We start from the raw sequence: 21,819 nt of genomic DNA, 5'->3' as shown, positions 1-21,819 counted from the left end.
AGGATTTTACAATTTACACCATTATAATGCCTAAATTTGTTGGCTCGAAGATTAGTTTGCTTCGTCTTCGCCTGGTTTGTAACATCCCAAGGAACAAGCTCATTGTTGTCTCCTGGGGTCTCCCTCTGATGTAGGAGACTACCCAAACAACAGGACTTCCTAAAGGTGTTGTCCAAATGGACAGTGTTGACTCACTAGGACCTAGATTGGGACTGGGATTGAGAGGGCAACACATTAAAATGACAAGCATATATATATATTAGAAACAGAAAGCCATGTAGTAACAACCAATAATAATCTAGAAGGAAAAACAATTAAGCTACCTAGATTTCAAGCGGGAAACATAGGGAAGGGAACATGGCAGCGTATTGTAGTTCAAGCACAAAATCAGATCAAGAAATAAAGAGTAGATATAATGCATTCCTCAATTCATTCAACCCAAAAAGAAAACAACAGAATCTTAATCATCAAAAAAACTAAATCCGAAAACAGTAGCAGCAGGATATGATTTCAGCAGGACAGAGATGAGGGGATAGGGGAGAAGGTGAAACCAGAAAGAGATAGTAGGGGGGGAGAAGTAGAAATAGGTTAGTGCCTTACCTGATATTCAGATCAGAGGAGAAGGAGAAGAAACCAAGTTCACCGTAGAGAAGAAAAGGTCTGTTTAACGTTAGACATAGTAGAGGCGAGAGAGAGAGAGAGAGAGACGCATGGCTCAAGGGTCGATTATTTATTCACTAAAAATAATCGTGGCCCATGACCTTACATATGTAGGAAAAGAACTAGTAAAAAAAAGAAATGCCAACTAGGAAATTAATCTGACATAAAAAGAAGTCTCCTAATTTAACCCAACAACTTTGGGCAAATAAGAGGACATTATTCAATTTCCTAAGTTATCCCAAAGACCTAAAAAAGGCAAATTGAATCAATAAGAGATGCTGCATGACTAACCATTTCCTAAGTATAAGGCATCTGCATGACTAACCATTTCCTAAGTAGATGTGTGTTGATAAGGCATGCTGCATGACTAACCATTTCCTAAGTAGATGTGTGTTGATAAAAGAGCCATCAATAAGATCACTGTCAAGTATAAGTTCCCTATCCCTAGGCTTGATGACATGTTAGATATGATGGCCAACTCATCAATCTTTTCAAAGATTGATCTTAAGAGTTGGTATCACCATATTTGGGTTAGGCCTGGAGATGAGTGGAAGACAGCTTTCAAAACAAATGATGGCCTTTTCAAATGGTTAGTCATGCCTTTTGGCTTGTCAAATGCACCTAGCACCTTCATGAGGATAATGAATCAGGTGTTACAACCATTCATTGGCAAGTTTCTAGTGGTCTACTTTGATGACATCCTCATCTACAGTATGACTCCGTCTTCCCACTTGGATCACTTACAGCAGGTCTTTCATGTGTTATTGCAAGAAAAACTTTATGTTAACATCAAGAAATGTACCTTCTTGAGTGACCAAATCATTTTCTTAGGGTTTGTCGTGTCAGCACAAGGAGTATCTGCTGACCCTGAGAAAGTAAAGGCGATTCTAGAGTGGCCTAAGGCGACTAATGTCCATGAAGTGTGAAGTTTTCATGGCTTAGCTACTTTCTACAGGAGGTTCATTTACCGGTTTAGTTCCATTACGTCTCCTATCACAAATTGCATGAAAAATGAGTTTCAATGGACTAAAAATACTGCGAAAGCCTTTAATGAAATTAAGAACTTAATAACGGAGGCGCCCGTCCTACGTCTCCCAGACTTTTCTAAGGTCTTCGAAGTAAATTGTGATGCATCTGCTATCAGAATAGATGGTGTCCTAGGGCAAGAAGGGCATCTTGTTGCCTACTTTGTGAGAAGCTTACTGAAGCTAGGCAACGATATTCCATATACAATATAGAATTCTATGCGGTTGTCCAATCACTACGCTATTGGCGACATTACCTTCTACCTCAAGAATTCATGCTATTCTCTAACCACCAGGCTCTGAGGTACCTGAGTGTCCAAAAGAACTTAAACCAGAGACATGCTAATTGCTAAGTGGGTCGAATTCCTCAAAGAGTACACTTTTGTACTCAAACATTGACTTGGTGTTGAAAACACCGCGGCAGATGCATTAAGTCGGGTGAACATGTTCCTCAGTCGCACAAATGCTAGGAGTTGGGTCCATGTGTTACTCCAGACCATGAGTGTAGAGGTTGTAGGATTAGAGCGAGTCAAGGACCAGTCCCCCGACTGTCCTGATTTTATTGAGTTGTTCACTTCCTTGAGTGGAGGTAACCATGTCAGTCATTCGGATTACTTACTGAGGGATGGCTTCCTTTTTAGAGAAGCAAGTTGTGCATTCCCAGGACCTCACTCCGAGATTTCCTGATCTAGGAATTGTATGTTGGGGGAGTCGCTAGCCACTTCGGTCGGGATAAGACCATCACCCTCGTTGAGGACCGATTCTTTTGGCCAGGTCTAAAGAGGGATGTTGCTAGAGTTGTGAGTCAGTGTAAGGCATACCAAACAGCAAAAATAGAACACTGGCATGTATAGCCCCCTACCCGTTCCTCACATCCATGGCAAGACCTTAGCATCGATTTTGTGTTCGGTCTACCAAAAACTTCGAGAGGCGCTGATTTTGTCTATGTGGTCGTAGACCGCTGCTCGAAGATGGCACACTTCATTCAATGCTCCAAGACCTCTGATGCATCCATAGTGGCCAAACTTTTTTTTAATGAGGTTATTAAGTACTTTAGGTTACCCCTAACCATAGTGTCCGAGAGGGATATTAAGTTCACTAGTCATTTTTGGAGGACCCTATGGTAGATGATGGGTACTAGCTCCATTTCTCCTCTGCCTTCCACCCTCAAACTGATGGTCAGACTGAGGTTGTCAATAAAAGTCTAGGAAATTTGTTACACTGCCTCATAGGAGAGCACCTCACCAGTTGGGATCGAGTCCTTAGCCAAGCCGAGTTCGCATAGAATAGCTCTAAGAATCGTACCACTGGCCTATCAACCTTTGAGATTTGTTCAGAATACCAACCCCAAACACCCATAGATCTTGTCCTAGTTGTGTCCAGTTATAGGACCTCCCCGTCAGCCGAGTCTTTTGCTTAGCACATACATAATTTGCATGCAGATATAAGACGACAGATAGCGTTGAGCAATAATCAATACAAATCAAAGGCGGATGTGCATCAAAAGCTACATTAATTTCAAGAGGGAGACATGGTGATGGTCAGAATCAAGCCGCAATGTTTGTTAGGGGGAAAGCGAGCAAACTATATGCTCGTAGTACAGGTTCTTTCAAGGTTCTTAAGAGGATAGGTGCCAATGCCTATGTCCTTGATCTACCAGCTAATATGAAAATCAGCAATATTTTTAACGTGGAAGATCTTGTCCCATACCATGGTGCCTCCACGATTACCCCCTTCTATCCTGATGACCTTAAAGACTTTCCTTTCACCCTTGATGAAATTGTTGACCAAACCCAGCCCCTTCCCCCCTACCTCCTTGCCCCCTGTACCTGAGATCACGAGGAGAATTGAAGAAATTGAGGAAATCCTTGATGAGAGAACTGTGTCTACACAAGGGAGGCTCTCGAGAATTCTTGGTCAAATGGCATGGGTGTCCCGAGATTGACAACACATGGATCACAATTTAAGAAGTCCAACAACTTAACCGGATATGCTTGAGTACTACAAGAGTTATAATTCATCGGAGGTGAATTCCTTCAAGCCGGGGAGAGTTAATGAGGACATCCACGTGTACCAGAGACGCCGCTGCAGGAACCAGCCTCCTTCACTATGGCTGGAAGACACTTTCATGGAAGGAAGCTAGAAGAGGAGGAAAGAAGGAAGAGCTGCTGTCGACCCTCTTCCATTCTACCGTGAGAAAGAAGAGAGAAGAGACTATTGCTAGTCTCTTCCCTCTCTCTCCTCTCGTCCAGATTGTCTAGCCAATCGTGGACCCCACTGATTATTAGTTACCTATTTTATTTTCCTAGTATCTTTATTTGCTTTTCTAGGTCTTCGGGATAACTTAGGAAACTAAATAATGTCCTCTTATCTGCCCAAAGTTGTTGGGTTAAATTAGGAGACTTCTTTTTATGTTAGATTAATTTCCTAGTTGGCATTTCTTTTTTTCAGTAGTTCTTTTCCTACATATGTAAGGCCATGGGTCACGATTATTTTTAGTGAATGAAGAAAATAAAGAATCGACCCTTGAGCCATGCGTCTCTCTCTCGCCTCTACTATGTCTAACGTTAAGCAGGCCTTTTCTTCTCTACGGTGAACTTGGTTTCTTCTCCTTCTCCTCTGATCTGAATATCAGGTAAGGTACTAACCTATTTCTACTTCCCCCCCCCCTACTATCTCTTTCTGGTTTCAACTTCTCCCCTTTCCCCTCATCTCTGTCCTGCTGAAATCATATCCTGCTGCTACTGTTTTCAGATTTAGTTTCTTTTATGATTAAGATTCTTTTGATATCTTTATTGGTTGAATGAATTGAGGAAAGCATGATACCTACTCTTTATTTCTTGATCTGATTCTATGCTTGAACTACAGTATGCTGCCATGTTCCCTTCCCCATGTTTCCCGCTTGAAATCTAGGTAGCTTAATTGTTTTTCCTTCTAGATTATTATTGGTTGTTGCTACATTGCTTTGTATTTCTAAAATATATATATGCTCGTCATTGTAATGTGCTGCACTATCAATCCCAGTCCCAATCTAGATCCTAGTGAATCAACATTGTCCACTTGGACAGCACCTGTATGAAGTCCTATTGTCTAGGTATTCTCCTACATCACCCTCCCTCTACTATCCCCCCCAATTGATGTTTCCCTTAGTTAGCTGGGCTTAAAGCCTTCTTTTTCCCCTCCTCTAAGGGTTTGTTGCTTTTGCCCCTCCTCTTTCCTCCCTTGTGTATTCTTCTCCTTGGAAATGAATTATTCATTCACCCAAAAAAAATGCCTAGATTTATATATAATATAGGATATTACATTTTACGCCATTTATAATGCTCAGATTTCTATAAATGATATATGATATTATATTTTACACCGCTGTAATGGCGAACTTGTTATGATTAGATTTTCCTCAAGTATATATTTAAAGCCATTATGCCTCTAAAGTTGGGATTTCCATCTAGCTATACTATCCATGCTTGGAACTACGTTAAACTTGGTCCTGAATAAGGGTATGTTATGTTTGTCTCAAATTCTTGACTCATTTCGAAGATTGCCCCTCTCCGACATATTTTGGTGGCGACCTGAATGGGAATTTTCTGAGATCTGTGATAGCAGATATCGGCCCAACCCCGAAGCCCAGCACTGATCTCGTATAGGGGTGCAAGGGATTAGATCCCACGGTACGGTACGACCCGACTTGGAAGAGTATAAAATGTACTATCGTCTTGTTGAGCAAGTAGTGAAAATTAGGCTTTAGATGCTAGGGTTTTTGGGCAAGTTTTCTTGTTGCGATCTGGGTTTTTTTAAAGAGATCTCCATTGTATTTTTTCTTTAAATATAGTGAATCATCTTCTTCTTCGCCCAAAGACGTAGCACACCACATCGATGTGTGAACCTCGTTAAATCTTTGTGTTGTGCGAATGTGTATTGTTTTTCTTTGTATTTGTTCTAACAACATAGGCAGCTTGATGTTCAAGTTCAGTCCACCCCATATTATATATACATACATCATCCATATTGATAAAACTACGTTGATCTGATCCTTGATAAGGGTACATAGGCAACCAGACGGGTCAAATCCCTTGACTAAAGGCTTAGCACCTAATGTGTTTTTGAAACAGATGGAGTCTATGGGTGTAAAGCATATGGGAGATTGGCTTTGATGTACAAGTGGGAGACTGTTGAATATGTATGGCCATCAATCCTGATTCGTTAACAAATTGTTTATTCCTTTTTATGCATGAAATTTATTTATTGGGATTGTAAACTGTTTCATGGCCACAGGTTTTCACCCAAAACTATCCTCGGCTAAGGATAGGACATCTTGTTCGTATGGCTATTGCATTGTAAGTTACTAGGGATGTGATTCTGGTATATAAATGTGATTGCACATGCTCTGTGTGTATAGAAAAGAATCAAATAAGAATCTCACATGTATTATTGTCAATTGTGAGAGAACGAAATCCGTACCCATCACTTGACCTAATACCTGAGAGATCTTATTCGTTACAATGTTGTATCACGTGTTTTGGTAAACCAATGGTTGACGTCCAACAGACTATATGTCGGTGCCTGGACATGTGGTCTTACATTATTGATGAAAAAGATTGTCAACATGGGATCCATTGCCTTTAATTAGGAATTGTCAGGAGTGAGAATATTTATGCTTGATCGGACAAAAGTTTGATACCAATGTCGTTTTTGTAAATTGTTTACAAAATTATTTTATAATATGAAAAATAATATTTTATTTAAATTTTTTTCGGCGTCCAATCATAATCACAGAATCTCTAAGACAGACATGTACAATGACTTAGGTTAGGCAGTATTAAATTACATGCCCTATAGCTCATTATGTAATATTGAAAAAGTGAAAGGTCTTATGTGCAAATTAAAGAGTTTAATTATGCATAACAATATTTGGGAATATTAATTGGTTAATTACTTTTTTATTTATGGTAGTGAATAAAATATAATTTGATTATATTGTCACCCATAATAGGAGAGATAGCAATATCTTTTAGATCCTACATCTTCCCTTTTAGAAGCAAAGTAGTTCAAATTTGGAAAGTGAATTTCTTCCATTTCAACTAAATATTCTAAGGCTATTGGACAGATTCAAAATTGATCTGAATCGGAATCAATCTTCACCTATTCTTGTTTTTTAAAACCCTGATCACAAAATTCTTGCATTCTTACAAACTCACTCCTTTGCTCAAATTTTAAAATCCAGATGGTATTAAAAAAAACAAAGGCTGGGATCGCTACCTAGGAGGACATAGGGAATATTCCCAAAAAGGGGAATAAATCTTTGATGGCAAAGCTCACTTTCCAAATTTGAACAACTACTTTGCTTCTAAAAGGGAAGATGTAGGATCTAAAAGATATTGCTATCTCTCCTACTATGGGTGACAATATAATCAAATTATATTTTATTCACTACCATAAATAAAAAAGTAATTAACCAATTAATATTCCTAAATATTGTTATGCATAATTAAACTCTTTAATTTACCTATAAGACCTTCCACTTTTTCACTATTACATAATAAGCTATAAGACATGTAATTTAATGCTGCCTAACCCCAACTCAATGTACATGTCTGTCTTAGAGATTCTGTGATCATGATTGAACACAAAAAAAAAATTTATAAAATATTATTTTTTATATTATAAAATAATTTTGAAAACAATTTACAAAATCAACATTGTTACCAAATTTCTGTTTGATCAAGCACAAACACTCTCTAACCTGATATTCCCTAATTAAAGGCAATGGATCCCATGTTGATGATCTCTTTCATTAACAATGTGGGACCACATATTCAAAGCACTGACATATAGTCCATTGGACGTCAACCATTGCTTTATCGAGACACATGATACAACACTGTAACAAATAAGATCTCTCAGGTCTTAGGTCAAGTGACTGTTACGAATTTCGTCCCCTCCAATTGACAGTAACACATACAAGATTCTTATTTGATTCTTTTCTATACACACACAGTATGTGCACTCACATTTATGTACCGGAATCACATCCCTGGTAACATACGATGTAATAGCCATATGAACAAGGTGTCTAGTCCTATCCCTAGCCGAGAACGGCTTTGGGTGAAAGCTCATAGCCATGAAACAGTTTATAACCCCAATAAATAAAATCTTATGCATAAAAGGAATAAAAATGTTTGATAGACATATATCCAACCATCTCCCACTTGTACATCAAACCCAATTTCCCATATGTTTTACACTCATAGACTTCACATGTTTCAAAAACACATTAGGTGCCAAGACTTTAGTCATGAGATCTAACACATTGTTTACTGGGTCACAGGCTCGAGTCAGGAAACAACCTCTCTGCGAAGTGGGGGTAAGGCTGCATACATTATGACCCTCCCCCATACCCAACAATGGCAGGAGCCTCGTGCACCGGGTGCGCCATTTTTTTAATATACGCTTTATAGTCTCTCTCTCTCTCTCTCTCTCTCTCTCTCTATATATATATATATATATATACGTGTGTGTGTGTGTGACATCCCCACCCACCCCCCCAATTTAAGCAATGTCCCCATCCTTGTCTTCATGATCAACATCAGGCTTACCGTCATGCTTTTTATATATATGCTTTACTGTTTTTGGCCTAAATACCTAGATTAGGACTGGATTTGCAGCTTTATATAAACAATACATGTTAGTAAGATTAAGAATGGTCCAAATATAAGGAGATCGTCCTCCTCCTGGGCAGTGTTAGGTGTGTAACAGCTTCCAAACATGTAACTTTCACCTAACCAAATATCTGGGAGGATGAATTACCTTATCCATTTCTAGTCAACTCTTTCCCCGCGGAGGCACCTTTCATCAACATTTGTGGGTTCTAAACCCTTATCTAGGTGGCGACTCCAAAACGAACAGAAGAAGGAAAGATACATTCCAATGACGGATCCCTCTTTACACGCTTCCTTTTCTTCCCGACCAAGGATGGGATGACAAAAGGAGAGAAGACAAAGGTGCACGTGGCCGTGAATTCTTCGCGAAAATCTTGCTGCAACTACAGAGGATTGACAGATGTCCTACATTCCAGCCCCTAGTTTCTATTTTGTTAAAGTTCTGAAATAGATTTTAATTTGAAAAAGACTCAAGTTGTAAGGGATTCTCATTACTATATTTTATTTAAGTTAAAATAAAAAGTAGGGGACCACACTATCCCAACGATTCGAACAATTTGTTAAGCTTATGCTTGCTGATTTCTGTGAAATTCAGAACTCCTTCGCTATAGACCCAGTGAAGCCCTTGGTGGGATGCCAAAATGGACTGGTGAGATACTAGTCAGTCTAGGGCTACAACCCCAATCCTATCAAGCCCCAACTTGATAGGTCATACAACAATTGAATAAAATTCAAATCTCCTCCACATCCCCCCCAAAAGAAAAAAAATTACAAACACATGCTAGGTATTCAAAAAATTACAACCCAGATTCAAAATTAGGGATTTGTGAACCTAGATTACCTCTGCCTGCGCAATCCCAACTTCAACCAACTCCTTGAAGTGTAAAGAACAATTCCGGCAAGTTCAAATCTCCAAAGTGAACATCATAATCATTCCAATTGAGTAAACACCATTAATAGCCTCCTTTCTCTCCCAATTAGGTTTACAACGTTCTAGTATGAATTCCAAGAAATCTCCACAAGAAAAAAAAAAAGCAGCTCACAACCTTGTCTGGAAGTTCAGCCCCTGAGGAGGGCCCAGATGACCTCCATTTGCAATCTGGTGACAAGAGTGTCATGAGTCGGCGGCTTGATCTACAATCCTAGGATTGGCTATCTAAAATTCCATCGGATTGGGAGATCGTGTAAGGGAGTTGTGCGAGCCCTGGTGGCATATGGAATGGAATCTTGGCGGGCAGCGCATGTACGATGCCAAGCACAAGAACAAAGTAATTTTGGAAGATAGATCAATAACTGTAGGATCAGTTTCTAAAGGCACATGTGAGACCAAATCCCTTGGATCAGCATCTTTCCCATGTTACCGTTTGCGGGTGGAACGATGATCTGATGATCGGAATGGTGCATCTGCGGGTGGCGCCAAGTTCCTTAGATTGGAATTTGCGGTGCATCGTGCCCGTGTGCGCAGTCTACCATATCAAGTGACTATACCATGTCACGCAGCTTAGTAAACTTGGTGCACTCGGCCAATGAGGATGCGCGCGCCGCGATCAATCACATCTCTTGAGCGTCCATTACCTTCAAATGTCGGATTGGCATTGGGGGGGTAGGGCTACAAGGCACATCCCTAAATGTTTGTGGGCATCAGGAGTTCCGCCAATATAGCCACCTTGTTTCGTGCTGGTGCGTCACAACTGATATGCAATCTCAGTAAAAACTTACTGAGAGCAACAAAAAATCAAGCATGTTTGAGGCAATAGGTCAAGCACATTGCATTCAACAAATCAACCCATGTGTGGGGCCAGTGTCGTATGCACACAGGCCGCAGCTGCTGCGTGTGCGCGGCCTGTGCCATCCTTGGTCCTCGGTCCTGCAGTTGTACACACACAACATGCAACCTTGGCTGCTGCTGCGGCTGCCCCATATGATGCACATGTGCTTGCACCCTTGTCCAGCACCCTGCTTAAGCATGGCCCCTGGCCTATGCGCAGATGATGGCACTTGTGCCACCCATGCGAGGCCTTGTTGTGAGCACAGCCCTTGGTCCAAACTCTTTAGATTTGCTCCCTTTTCACACGACCATACCGAAAAATCTATATCTTCCCCATACGGAATCAGATTGACATGATTCCAATTGCATTGGAAAGAAGATTCGACAAACTACAACTTCCATCAGCAATGCTTCTTCCAATTCTTCTATTTGGCCCACTCAAATTGGCTCCAAAGCTTGACTCATCTACATGAACCTATGAAGTCACTTTTCAAATTACGTGCACACTTCACCAAAGGCTCCCACATGCTGCCAATCACTGACAAACATGCCCAGATATCTTTGTATCACTGCCAAACTGACTTTAGCAGCCCTGTTATTGTCTGACACATCCAGCACTGTCTAGTCAGTGTTTGACCTTCCGAGCCACTACCACATCACTTGTGCACTTTGTACAGTTGCCATATGCCAACAATGACAACAACTCCAGTTGCACAATAGATCTAACCCGAAAAAATTTACAAAATCTAGGTGATTTAGACCGAGATTTCAAATTATGGATGATACATAGTTAGCATTTAAAAGGAGTGATGCAGATTAATAACCAAAATAGGGTTGTTTTATTAGGAATAAGCCTAGGGTTGGGTTGTATATGTGTTGGGCCTTCAGTCCATGTGGTTTGGAGTGTATGTCAATTTTATGGGTCTAAAAGAGGGGCTCTAAGATTGAGTACGGGATTACTAGTTAGTTTCATTTTCAGTTCGGGATTGATGGTGGTTAATTAGTTGCTACTTAGCTTCTAATTTCAGTTCATTATTAGTTTCTAATTTCAGTCTATAATTAGTTTCTAATTTCAGTCTATAATTAGTTTCTAATTTGTTTAGTTTACAATTTCAGTTTTTAGTAACTACATGTTAGTAATTTTAACAACTTAGTTTTAGTAACTTTTGAGTTTCTATTTTATTGTAACCCCCCATCACTACTATAAATAAAGAGAAGGTTCATTAGTAGCCCACAATTTTGAAGAATAAAAACTCTGTTGCTGCTGCAATGTCTCTGCTGAGATGCTTCTTGTGTTTGATCAAGAACAATGGGACTGGTGTATGATCTGGTGGACGCCTTGCGGTGAGAAGCCCGGGTGGTTCTTCTACATGTTTTCTTCTTTTATTCTCAAGATCATTTCAAGGTCTGCTACTGCCAACAATCCAGGTATTTATTATTTCAAGTTCTGCCCAGAAATCCCTGTTGAAATAGCAATCGGTCTACCCTGGTGGAACCAGTTCCAGTGATTGGTTTGCACCTAAGTTTTGGTCAATTGTTCCCCTCTATCCCACTATGGATCGATCCAATTTCTGGCTGATTCTGTTCAGCCAATAGTGAGATATTTAAAATCACCAGAATTTTGTCTTCTAGTGATCTGCCTTGTAGTTGGTTGTGTTGATTGAATCTCTACGGTTATACTGAGGCTTTGGTTCTTTGTTACTGTTGGTTTGAGCCTATTTGAACAATTATTCAGCCCCTGGTTTATATTTCTGATTGGTACTGTTCTGTCCTAATCGATACTAGATACTGAAATCGATAGTCTGCTGAATTGATTATATTCTGTTGGCCTGACTTGCTTATATTCTGTTGGTCTGATTTGCTGGTGTATTGGGATTGGTTGTGGTTGTTCTTTGATTAAAAGTTCCTGCAGATTAAGACTTGGTTAGTTCCCTATCCTAGTCTACATTAAGAAGCATAACTAAGGATTCAATAAAACCTTAAGAAAAATAAGATTTGAGAAATTTTTCTCTTTCTTATAGTATAAATTCAACTCAGCCTCATTCAACTAAATGGGGTCGGCTACATGGATCCTTGCTCTCCAATCAGCTCTATTCGAGGTCAAACTTGATATAAACCCTAAGTTAGGCATGTCTTTCCTCACTTCTCCTAAGGTCATTCTAGGTCTGCACCTCGCCCTTTTAGTTCAATCGGAATCAAATCAATCCTCCGAACTGAAGCATCCAAAGGCCTCCGTTGCACATCGCCATGCCACCTCAAACGACTTTCTCCCAGTTTATCATGTATCGAAGCTACTCCCAAATTAGCTCTAATATGATTTGGGAAAAGGGTTTGGCCAGGGTTTTTCCCGTATTGGATGCCGACCTGACGCACCAACCCTCCTCCTTTACCGGGCATAAGACCAGCAGCAAATGCTTGCGGAGCTTCTAGATACATCAACTATTGTTTGAAAATAACTATTAAGGTAGAATTTATAAACAAAGTGAGCCATGCAGCCAAGATGTAAACCAAAAACTTCAACATCTACAAATTGCATCATTACAGATGAACAACCCCTTAAGAACAGGACTAAGAATGAGAATCACAAGGAGAAATAATCTTTTTTGTGTAAATCAAATAAAAAGCTTTTGAAAAAAAGGTAGTGGGTTGAAGTTGGAAAACGAGAGAACTACAAAAAGATGGATGATGATAATGATGATGATAACAATGATGCATCTACGGAAAGCATAATTGAGGACTAAATTCCTTAAGAAGGCAACTATGAAGGACACAACAGATCTTTTAACTTGTTCTGTTAACACCAAATAGAAATTTTTGAGAAACACTGTTGAAATGTTTAGAGAAAGTTACAAAGGCACTAATTTTTCTCCCCCCTTGCTTGCAATTGGGATTAATGAATAGTCAAATCCAAGTTGAAAAAAAGCTCATCTAAGAAGAACAAATGTACCTCCACTTCCAGTGTCATTTGAAATCAGTTTGATTATCTTTTCAATCAATGAAAATGCTGTGGCCACGTCTCGTTTCCTCAAAAGAGTGGCTCCAGCTGCGTCTGATGAACTCTTAGATGCTTCATACTTCAAGTAGGCAATTTCATTGAGAAGAACAGCAACTTCGACCCTTGAGGATTCCAAGACAAGCAATAGACACCTGCAAGGACACAAAAACATAGCCATGTCGGCAAATATATAAGGACAGATAAAGAACATCAGCAGAACTTCAAGGCTTACCTGTCAACTGGAATAGGGTATTGAACATCAGGTACATTCTTCTGACTCACCAACCAAATTTCCCCAAGTATGGACATCATGGACTCGGCCAAAACAAGAGCCTGAAGCTTTTCAGAAGCAGCTGCAAATTCAGTGACACAAATTTAAATTTAAATAACCGTAAAAAACAGATTGTCACCACCAACTCCAATCCACCCCTCAGGAAGAAGGCAAGACTTGCACAGGATTACGGCCCTTATACTTGTAGTACAATTGAATTAAAGAGTCCAAAAATGTAATGTAAGTAAATAAATTCTCTCAATGATGACTAGCAGAGTAGCAGTTTGTTATACTCCAAGCTGTCAATCTGATTGAATAGATTGAGACCCGGATTCAATACCTAATGATAAGAAGGATCAAAATAGGAAAAATTGTCCAGAATCAAATCTATCATATATTCATATCATTGCAACATAAAGCAAAATACCAATGCTGAACCTCTGAAAATACATTGAAGAATCTAGACCTCTCTGCTAGTAATGCAGTTGCATTGGACCAGTTGGACTTGGATCAATATCATCCCATATGGAGGACCTTGGGAAGAAAATGATCAAAGATCAGGGCACTAGATGGGGTTTAATGCTTGCAACCAGTAGAGACTTATTCAGTGACAGTAAATGAAGTTGGAGGACAAACAAAGAAAGAGACATGAAATTATGAGGAAAACTTGCAGGCTGGAACAAGACCAAAAATGAAAAAAACAGGATAATGGGTAACCACAGGTGAGTATAACTAACATCAGAGATGGAATTTTGATGGATAAATCTGATCCTGTTGGCTGCAGTTGATCATAGCAAGAGAATGACAGAGAGGAAGAGGATCTCGCAGAGGGGAAGGGAGCGAAAGAATAAGAGAGATGAGGGAGAAAAGGCATGATGGCCAGCAGGCCCACACCATATGAAGCAACTCAAAATCAATTTTTAATTCAGTCTTTCCAATTGCTGGGTATGCATATATTTTAAAGAAAATAAACACTCATACAAATAGCAACTACCATCAATCTATGAAACTAAATTATTATTATTTTTTTTTTGGTGCAAATGAAACCAAATTAAATTTAAACAAGGAAGCTGAAATAAGGAAGCTATCTCCTATGTAATCTACCCAAAATAAAATATTACAATATATTCTCCCAAATAAAAGAACTTCACGGGTTCGAGTAGGGAAACAGACTCTTTACGAAGCGGGGTAAGCTGCGAACATTATGACCCTCTCCAGACCCTGCAATGGCAGGAGCCTTGTGCACTGGGTACTCCCTCTTTTATTTGTTAAAAATATTAAGATCTTGCCATAGGATATCATGTCATTTCCTCACACTTCTAACTGTCTCTGAGCCATGGTACCACCCAATGACTCCACCTAACCATTAATACTAACAAGAGTAAAGTTGACCTACTGGAACCTTCAATCCAAGTTTTGATCAAGAACTTCTCTGAACCAGTCCACCCATATGGTTTTCTTTTAAAAAGAAAAACTAATAAAACCCTTACAGAGTATTCCAAAATAAATAAATAAAACCCTACCCATATGGTTTCCTTTTCAAAACCACAATGGATGTCAGACCATAATGGCCTGGCAGTCAGAGGTTATATTCTGACCAGTGAATCAATATGCTCATTCCTGTCTGCAAGTAGCACATTCACCATGAGCTATCTCCAACAAGAGTATCCCCAGTGGTGAACCACCACTTTCCTGATTTGGAGATGAATTCATTTCCTAATGGCAGTTTGTTAACAAGCTCCCTCATGCTTGATATGGACTGCAATACAAGCAATGAGCCTAACTGGTAGATGACAATCCATGACCAATGCCATTATAACTCTAGGGTATCCTAAAACCTACAACAAAAGTTAATAACTGTGGAATGACCTCTGCAATTCTAAATAAAAATATGACCCATAAAATCAAGGAATTCTCCCATTTTAGACCATTGTACAATTTTAAAAACCGCATAAAAGGATTAAATCTGCAAGTACGTGAAGTAACAGTATTTCTACATTTCATCAACAAAGAAATTCATCATACCAACACGATTCTGTAATACCGCCAAAATACCAACATGTATATAGGTTGCCCAAGTATCGTCTAACAATGAACGGAGAGCATCATGCAACAATGCCTACAAAAACAGCAAGATGACATTAGATATCTATAAAATTTAAATTAAAACTACAAAACATTTAAAAGATAAACACAAGTGACAAATAATATCACAAATGGTAATGCGCCAAAGAAAGGAATCTTACGAAAGTATTTTATAGGTTGATATAACCATTCCATACAACACAGAGAAATCAAAGTTAAAGATTGAGTGTTTGACCAATGTTTTGAGTCACATGAACCGATGAACGATAATAAGAAGCTACCTGAATGACTTTCTATGTAAGTCTAAAGACAATACGCTCTAGGTGAAACATAACTGTAACACTGCCACCTACACTATAGTTAAAACTACAACCTGTATATAGTAACTTTGAGGCAATAGCATAATCCAGGCCTAATAGTAAACAAATGAGTATTCACGATTCTGCAATCCAACCAATAGCTTATGGTGCTCCGTGCCTTCTTGTAACAAAAGAGAAGGAACTAAAATTAAGCTAATATATTATCATAGCAGCGCAAGTTGACATATTTTGTAGTAAGAGATGTTTTCTAGAAATAAGGAAGAGAGTTCTCATACAGCATGTTTTGAGGAAAGTATGGCAGCGAGTAGGTGGAGCGCTTCAAATTTGAGGGCATTGTGCAGCAAAGCAAACTGCTTAGCTATTATAGCCACCTGAATTAACAAGAACACTTTAGAATCCCTAATGGCGCAAGTAAAACGTAAGGATATAAAGGAACTTGGCATTGTTATAATAACAAAAATATCACTAGAACAAAATTCATCAAAACGAGGGGAGGGAATCACTAAACAAATTCACCCAGAAACGTAGACATATTAAATGGCAAAACAACAGCTAGACTCACCACACGTGAAAACTCCGATGGATATTCCATATTAATGACATCTAGGGGCAGTTTACTCAGCATTAGCTGTACGAGTTTCATGGCGAGCTCGAATGAGTGAGAACCTTCACAGCAATGGCATTCCATAAATTTTGAGCATACAACAGAAATAAAATAAATCACATCTGGTTTTACAGAACGTAGGTTGACCAATAACAACAGTTGATTGTGATCCAAAGGGCTTGAAAAGGAAAGGTGCAATAGCCATCAAATTGTATATTGATATACAGATCAAGAGGCAACTTAACTACTAGAGGGTTCTCTGGTCCATAATCGAAATGATACTTTGCATATGAATAATATGCAAGGAAGATACCAAAGAAAGTGCAAAAATATCATATCTGTGCTACACCTCAAAAAGAACCACAAAGAACTGAAAATTGCACAACAGACTAAGGCTTCAATAAACAAATATTGCACATTTATGAATGAAAACAGCTCTAGAATATAGTACTACAGTTAAGTATTATCATCAATTACTTTTTAGCAAGTCAAGAAAATACCGTCAGGCAAGGCATGCATGCTAGAAGCAAGCACATTCATGCCTCCAGATTCATACAGTATTGTAGGTCCATCTTCAGAAGCAGTTGACACCAGAAATAAAATTTCATAGCATTCTTCAGAAAAAGATAGGCCCAATCTGTAAATATTACAATATCACAGAACATTTCATCAGTGTAACCTTTTACAAACAGTTATTTATTCCACAAGTAATAAAAATGAAATTTGTAAATATTCGATTGGCTAATCACTTGCTGGCAGAAAGCAGAATCCTGAATTTGATAAATATATGAACCAACTTTGATGGATGGAGCTAAAAAGGCTACGGCCTAGGGGCCGGCCGAAAATGACCATTGATGAGTTGGTAAAGAGAACATGCAAATGATAGGTCTTCACCCTAGTATGGCATCTAACAGAGCTGCTTGGAGAGCAACGATCCGTGTTGCCGATTGTTCGTAAATAGGATGTCCCAGTAGAGTTTTTTTTTTTCTTTTCCAAATAGCCGACCCCATTTAATTGGGATAGCTCAGCTGTGTTGTTATTGTTGTTGTATGAACCAACTTTGATTAACTTATAAAAACCACAAACTACTAGTGAACATAAGACAAATAGGGCATAGTTGAGCCAGACCACAAATTGGCCATGCCTTCCCAAATAGCTCAAGTTCGAAAGATCTTTGTCATGTTGGAAATGTAATCAAAATGTTTCAAACATGAAAATTATTGTGAAATATGCTAACTGCAAATTTTAAGTACAGAAACAAAAAAAAGTTCCTGCATACCAAAAAAAAAAAAAATATCAAAGATTCATCTTTTTTTTTTTCTAAGCACACAATGCTTACAGTTTGAGGTTGCTGAACTGCAACAGTATCACCCTTAATTCCATGCATCATAACCGCATACAAGCACTACAATCTAATCCAACTCCAATGAAGCAGATATTGTCACCAACAGTTCTGACAGCCAATATGAATTGTAAAAAGGAATCATTGATCCAATCATATTATTAAGGTGTCGCCTTAGCATTAAGGCGGTATGGGTAGGATAAAGCAGTCATGCGCTTTATGGGTTTCACGTAAGGCGACGCCTTACTGTGCCTTGCGACCAAGACGAACGCCTTCTATGTTTTTGTTTGTTAATTATTATTTTTAATGTATTACCCCAGATTCCATATCTTTTGTTGTGATTGGGTCTATGGGAATTCTGTACACTTGAGAACTATGGGATCAAGTCTCTATAAAGTCAAAAACCACAGTTGGGTTGAACAAATCACAAATCACAAAATCCTTTTGGTCGCTTTCTTCTTCATTAGGGAGAACAAGGGTACCAGTGTTACTGAACGGAGATCTCTTTCTCTTCTGTTTTTTTCTTCTTTGTTGTATTTTTTTTAAGCAGTTCTCTATTACCGGACAGAGCCATATCTCTTTCTCTTCTGTTTTTTCTTCTTCTTTCATATTCTTCTTTTCTTTTTCCTTTTAAGCTCTCTGACACCGAACGGAGATCTCTTTCTAGTTCTCTGTTACCAAACAGAGCCATACCTCTTTCTCTTATGTTTAGTTTACTATTATCTGTGACTCTATCAGTGATGGCAGAGACGGTGGTAGGGGATGTTAGCAGCAGTGGTGATGTTTCTTCAATGAGATTGAAACCTGTATATCTCTTTATCATTCAAATTTGCATTTCTCTTCTCTATTCACATTTACTTCAGGTAGTTGTTTTTCATGCACATGGAAGTTTGGCCAGAAAATGCTGTTCTCCTTTTTTCCCTTCTATCTTCCGCAGAAAAAGAAAAAAGGTGTTTTGTTTCTGGGATCAGGACTTTCTGATCCTTCTGAGTTCCCTACTTGTAGTTGTTGACTATTCTAGTGTAGAAGTCACCTCATTTTCCATTAATGGACAAATTGAAAGCTCAGTCTTGTATTATGCAAGTCTGTGAGGATTTGTATGATCTGCCTGTAGTTGACCTCTGTAGACAATTGGGCCACCTCCTATGCATATGAGGTTTTTATCAAGGTTTATGTGATTTCAGAATCTGGAACCTCCTGTAGCCTGAAATGTATAGCGTGATCTTGTAGACTGTATATAATTGCAGCAACTTGTATGTGCTTAGAGGTATGTGAAAGATGCACTACCTATATTATTCATCACAGGAGAAATAGCATGCATCCTATTTGCTGTTGTAATTACATATTTTAGCAGCCTTTGTTTATAATTACATCACATGCCATGATGAAGATGAACTTAGTTTATTCACTTTATTGATTTGTTTTTCTGATGAATATCTTGCATTGGTATGAATCTTCAATCTTTATTTAGCATATAAGTAGAATTATATAATTTTTAATATGTTATTTGTGCCCAATAAAATGGTTACATAAAAAAATAACACTAAAAGGCTTTATTCAATAAGGCGACGCCTTATGCCCACCCTATCGCCAAAGCGCTTTGGAAGACCCTCAAACGCCTCGGTCTCTGTTCTGCATGGCCCAGCATAATCAGTCAATTGATTTGGATTTTTAGGTATTTATTTTGCATCATTTTACTCTATTTTGAAGTGAATCCCAATATGAGATTTTAAGGTATTATTCTTTTGTTGCCACCCCCACCCCCAAAAAAATTTACTACTGTTTTGATCTCTTCTTTTTTTTCTCTCCCAAATTTTTTTCCTTTTTTCCTTTATTTTTTCACATTTTTTTAAGAATTCAATATGGAACTATGTCAAGAGGAAAAAGTCAAGGCCCCAACATTCCCAAATTTCATAAGGAAAGAGGTCCACCAGCTACTCAAATTATGGACCATTGTTCAGCCCTGTACTAATGCCACAAAATTTTTACGATCTATGGTGTTAGAAGCCAGAAAGTTCAATTCTAAATATATGCACAACCATCTGTTCCACCAAGGATTTTAGTCTTCATAACCGGTTACTCTTTTGGTAAATAATGACTTACCATAAAGTAATTGTTTCTCCCTTCTCTTAGTCCAGGATTACTAGTTGCAGAATTCTAAGTAGATGTGGATAATGTCTCACATCAGAATGTACAAGTTCTCAAGAAAGAAAGCAGGTCAATATCATAATAGCTACAATAGAATAGTTGAATGGAACCCAGGAAAAGCCACAACCTTCCAAGCTCTCATGTACTTCCACTGGCATTCCCCCAGTGGTAGCTGAGAAAAATTTACCAGCTGATGCCTGGCTCTAATATTTGATCTACCTATGACTCAATATTAAAGATTAACATCAGCATACATCGTACCATATCTCATTGATGTTGGGCCTCACCCCTGTTAGAAGTCTATCAAGAGAAAGGAGAAGTCTAGCGCAAGCCGCAGACTCCTCCCTTGGGTTTTCCTAGTCATATTAGGACTATGGGTTTGGGTTTGGGTTTTCCTAGTCCTATTAGGAATGTGGGTTTTCCTAGTCCTATTAGGCTTGAATACAGTTAGAGGTAAGCAATTAGTATTAGTATCCTATTTTGTTCTATTTTGTTTTTTCTTATTCCTAGTATGACTTGTAATAGCTATTTTGTTCTTTCCCATTCCTACCAGTACTTGTAATAACTATTTTATTTAATGAATGAAGGAGGGCAGCCCCAATCTAATCGATTAACTCTCATCATTGTCCTTAATGATCTCCATTTAAGCCATATGCATCCAATGCATCCCATCAAGAAGCATAAATGATTTTTAAATAATTCCACCTCAATTTAGAAGAATAAAATTATGAATATGTATGTATATCCAAAAGAAATTAAACAATATCCACAACTATAATTCCTTTCAATACAACAAATAAAGGGAAAATGACTTACCCCTTCGACAGTATTTCCAGTATGAGAGGAACCTTGGAGACCATGTCCTTGGATGAAGCAATATCAGGAACACGACAAAATGCAGCAAGTATTGTAATAGAAAGTTGCAAATAGGCATCTCGATTGTCACCTTCCTTAACGCTAATTGTCCCTTTCCCCATCCCTACCGAAACAAAAGAAGACCATCAACAACAGAAGACAGCAATAATGAAAATGGAGAGAGCCCAAAAGATAACAAGAAGTATGTGCAGGAATTGCAGGAATGCGAGAAATTACCAGTTTTCAGGAGCCGATCGAGAAACCCAACTCCAACTGCATCATAAACCCTACAAATAGAAGCATGGTCGTCCCCCTTGCAAAATTTGGTCGCCATAAGTAAACCCACTAGCCGTTGTTCGTCCCTTTCTCCTTTCAGGAGCTTCAGACAATCTTCGAGACCCGTTCCTTGATCCTGTAAATCCAACAACAACATGTAAGGAAGATAGTTAAATCAAACAAAACTGCAGTGTGCGTAGATTTGGTGACAGAGAAACAGATGATAACAGCAAAGGAAGATAATCTCACCATTGAATCAATCGGGACCTATACAGCTTTCTGCAACTTGTTCGGTGATAAACAAATAAATAGGGTTTCTGGCGGAGAGTTTTTGTCCTCCTTTTGCCTTGAGATGATGGCTTAGTTCCCACTTCCCACTGGTGTTTGAGAGCTTCTCCAAGTTTCTACTTCGACCTCTGCTCAGGGATATTTTTTGGCGCTTTAATATTATATTTTGAGGAAGGTTTTTTTGTTCTTTTTCTTTTTTTTATGTATTTTGATGAAGGGTTTTGTGTGGAATTTTATTCTCTCTTTTATCATATTTGTCCATTATTGATTGGATTTCGTTATGGATAGATATCAATATTTGATTTTACTGTAAAATATCTTGAATTATATTAAGAATATTAGGTTATATTAAGAAACCTAATATTTGATTTGATTTTAAAATATCTTGAATTTTATTAAGGATTCTCAGAGTTTTAGTATGACTGTAAATAGAAAAGATTTGTTCTCTTATTCATATACATTATGGTATTAAATAAAACTAGGTCTCAAATACTAAAAGGAGAAACATATCTCCATTGAAAAT

General features: G+C 38.4%; 1 protein-coding gene across 1 annotated transcript in view; it reads right to left on the bottom strand.

The window, feature by feature from the left end:
* LOC122062794 (neurochondrin) overlaps positions 1–21,454 on the bottom strand; it is a 32,838-nt gene extending 11,384 nt beyond the window's left edge. Inside the window, exons 1-9 of the mRNA XM_042626438.1 lie at positions 21,258–21,454; positions 20,970–21,144; positions 20,694–20,856; positions 16,888–17,024; positions 16,346–16,449; positions 16,059–16,154; positions 15,404–15,497; positions 13,340–13,460; positions 13,060–13,259 (exon numbers count right to left, since the gene is read on the bottom strand). Coding sequence (XP_042482372.1) covers positions 13,060–13,259; positions 13,340–13,460; positions 15,404–15,497; positions 16,059–16,154; positions 16,346–16,449; positions 16,888–17,024; positions 20,694–20,856; positions 20,970–21,144; positions 21,258–21,260 — 1,093 coding nt within the window. The 5' untranslated portion in view covers positions 21,261–21,454. The remainder of the gene's footprint in view (positions 1–13,059; positions 13,260–13,339; positions 13,461–15,403; positions 15,498–16,058; positions 16,155–16,345; positions 16,450–16,887; positions 17,025–20,693; positions 20,857–20,969; positions 21,145–21,257) is intronic.
* Positions 21,455–21,819: the final 365 nt, after the last annotated feature.

This window comes from Macadamia integrifolia, chromosome 2, assembly GCF_013358625.1.
Source record: "Macadamia integrifolia cultivar HAES 741 chromosome 2, SCU_Mint_v3, whole genome shotgun sequence".
NCBI lineage: Eukaryota > Viridiplantae > Streptophyta > Magnoliopsida > Proteales > Proteaceae > Macadamia > Macadamia integrifolia.
Note: the sequence above shows the minus strand (reverse complement) of the source record. Positions and strands in the feature narration are given on the sequence as shown.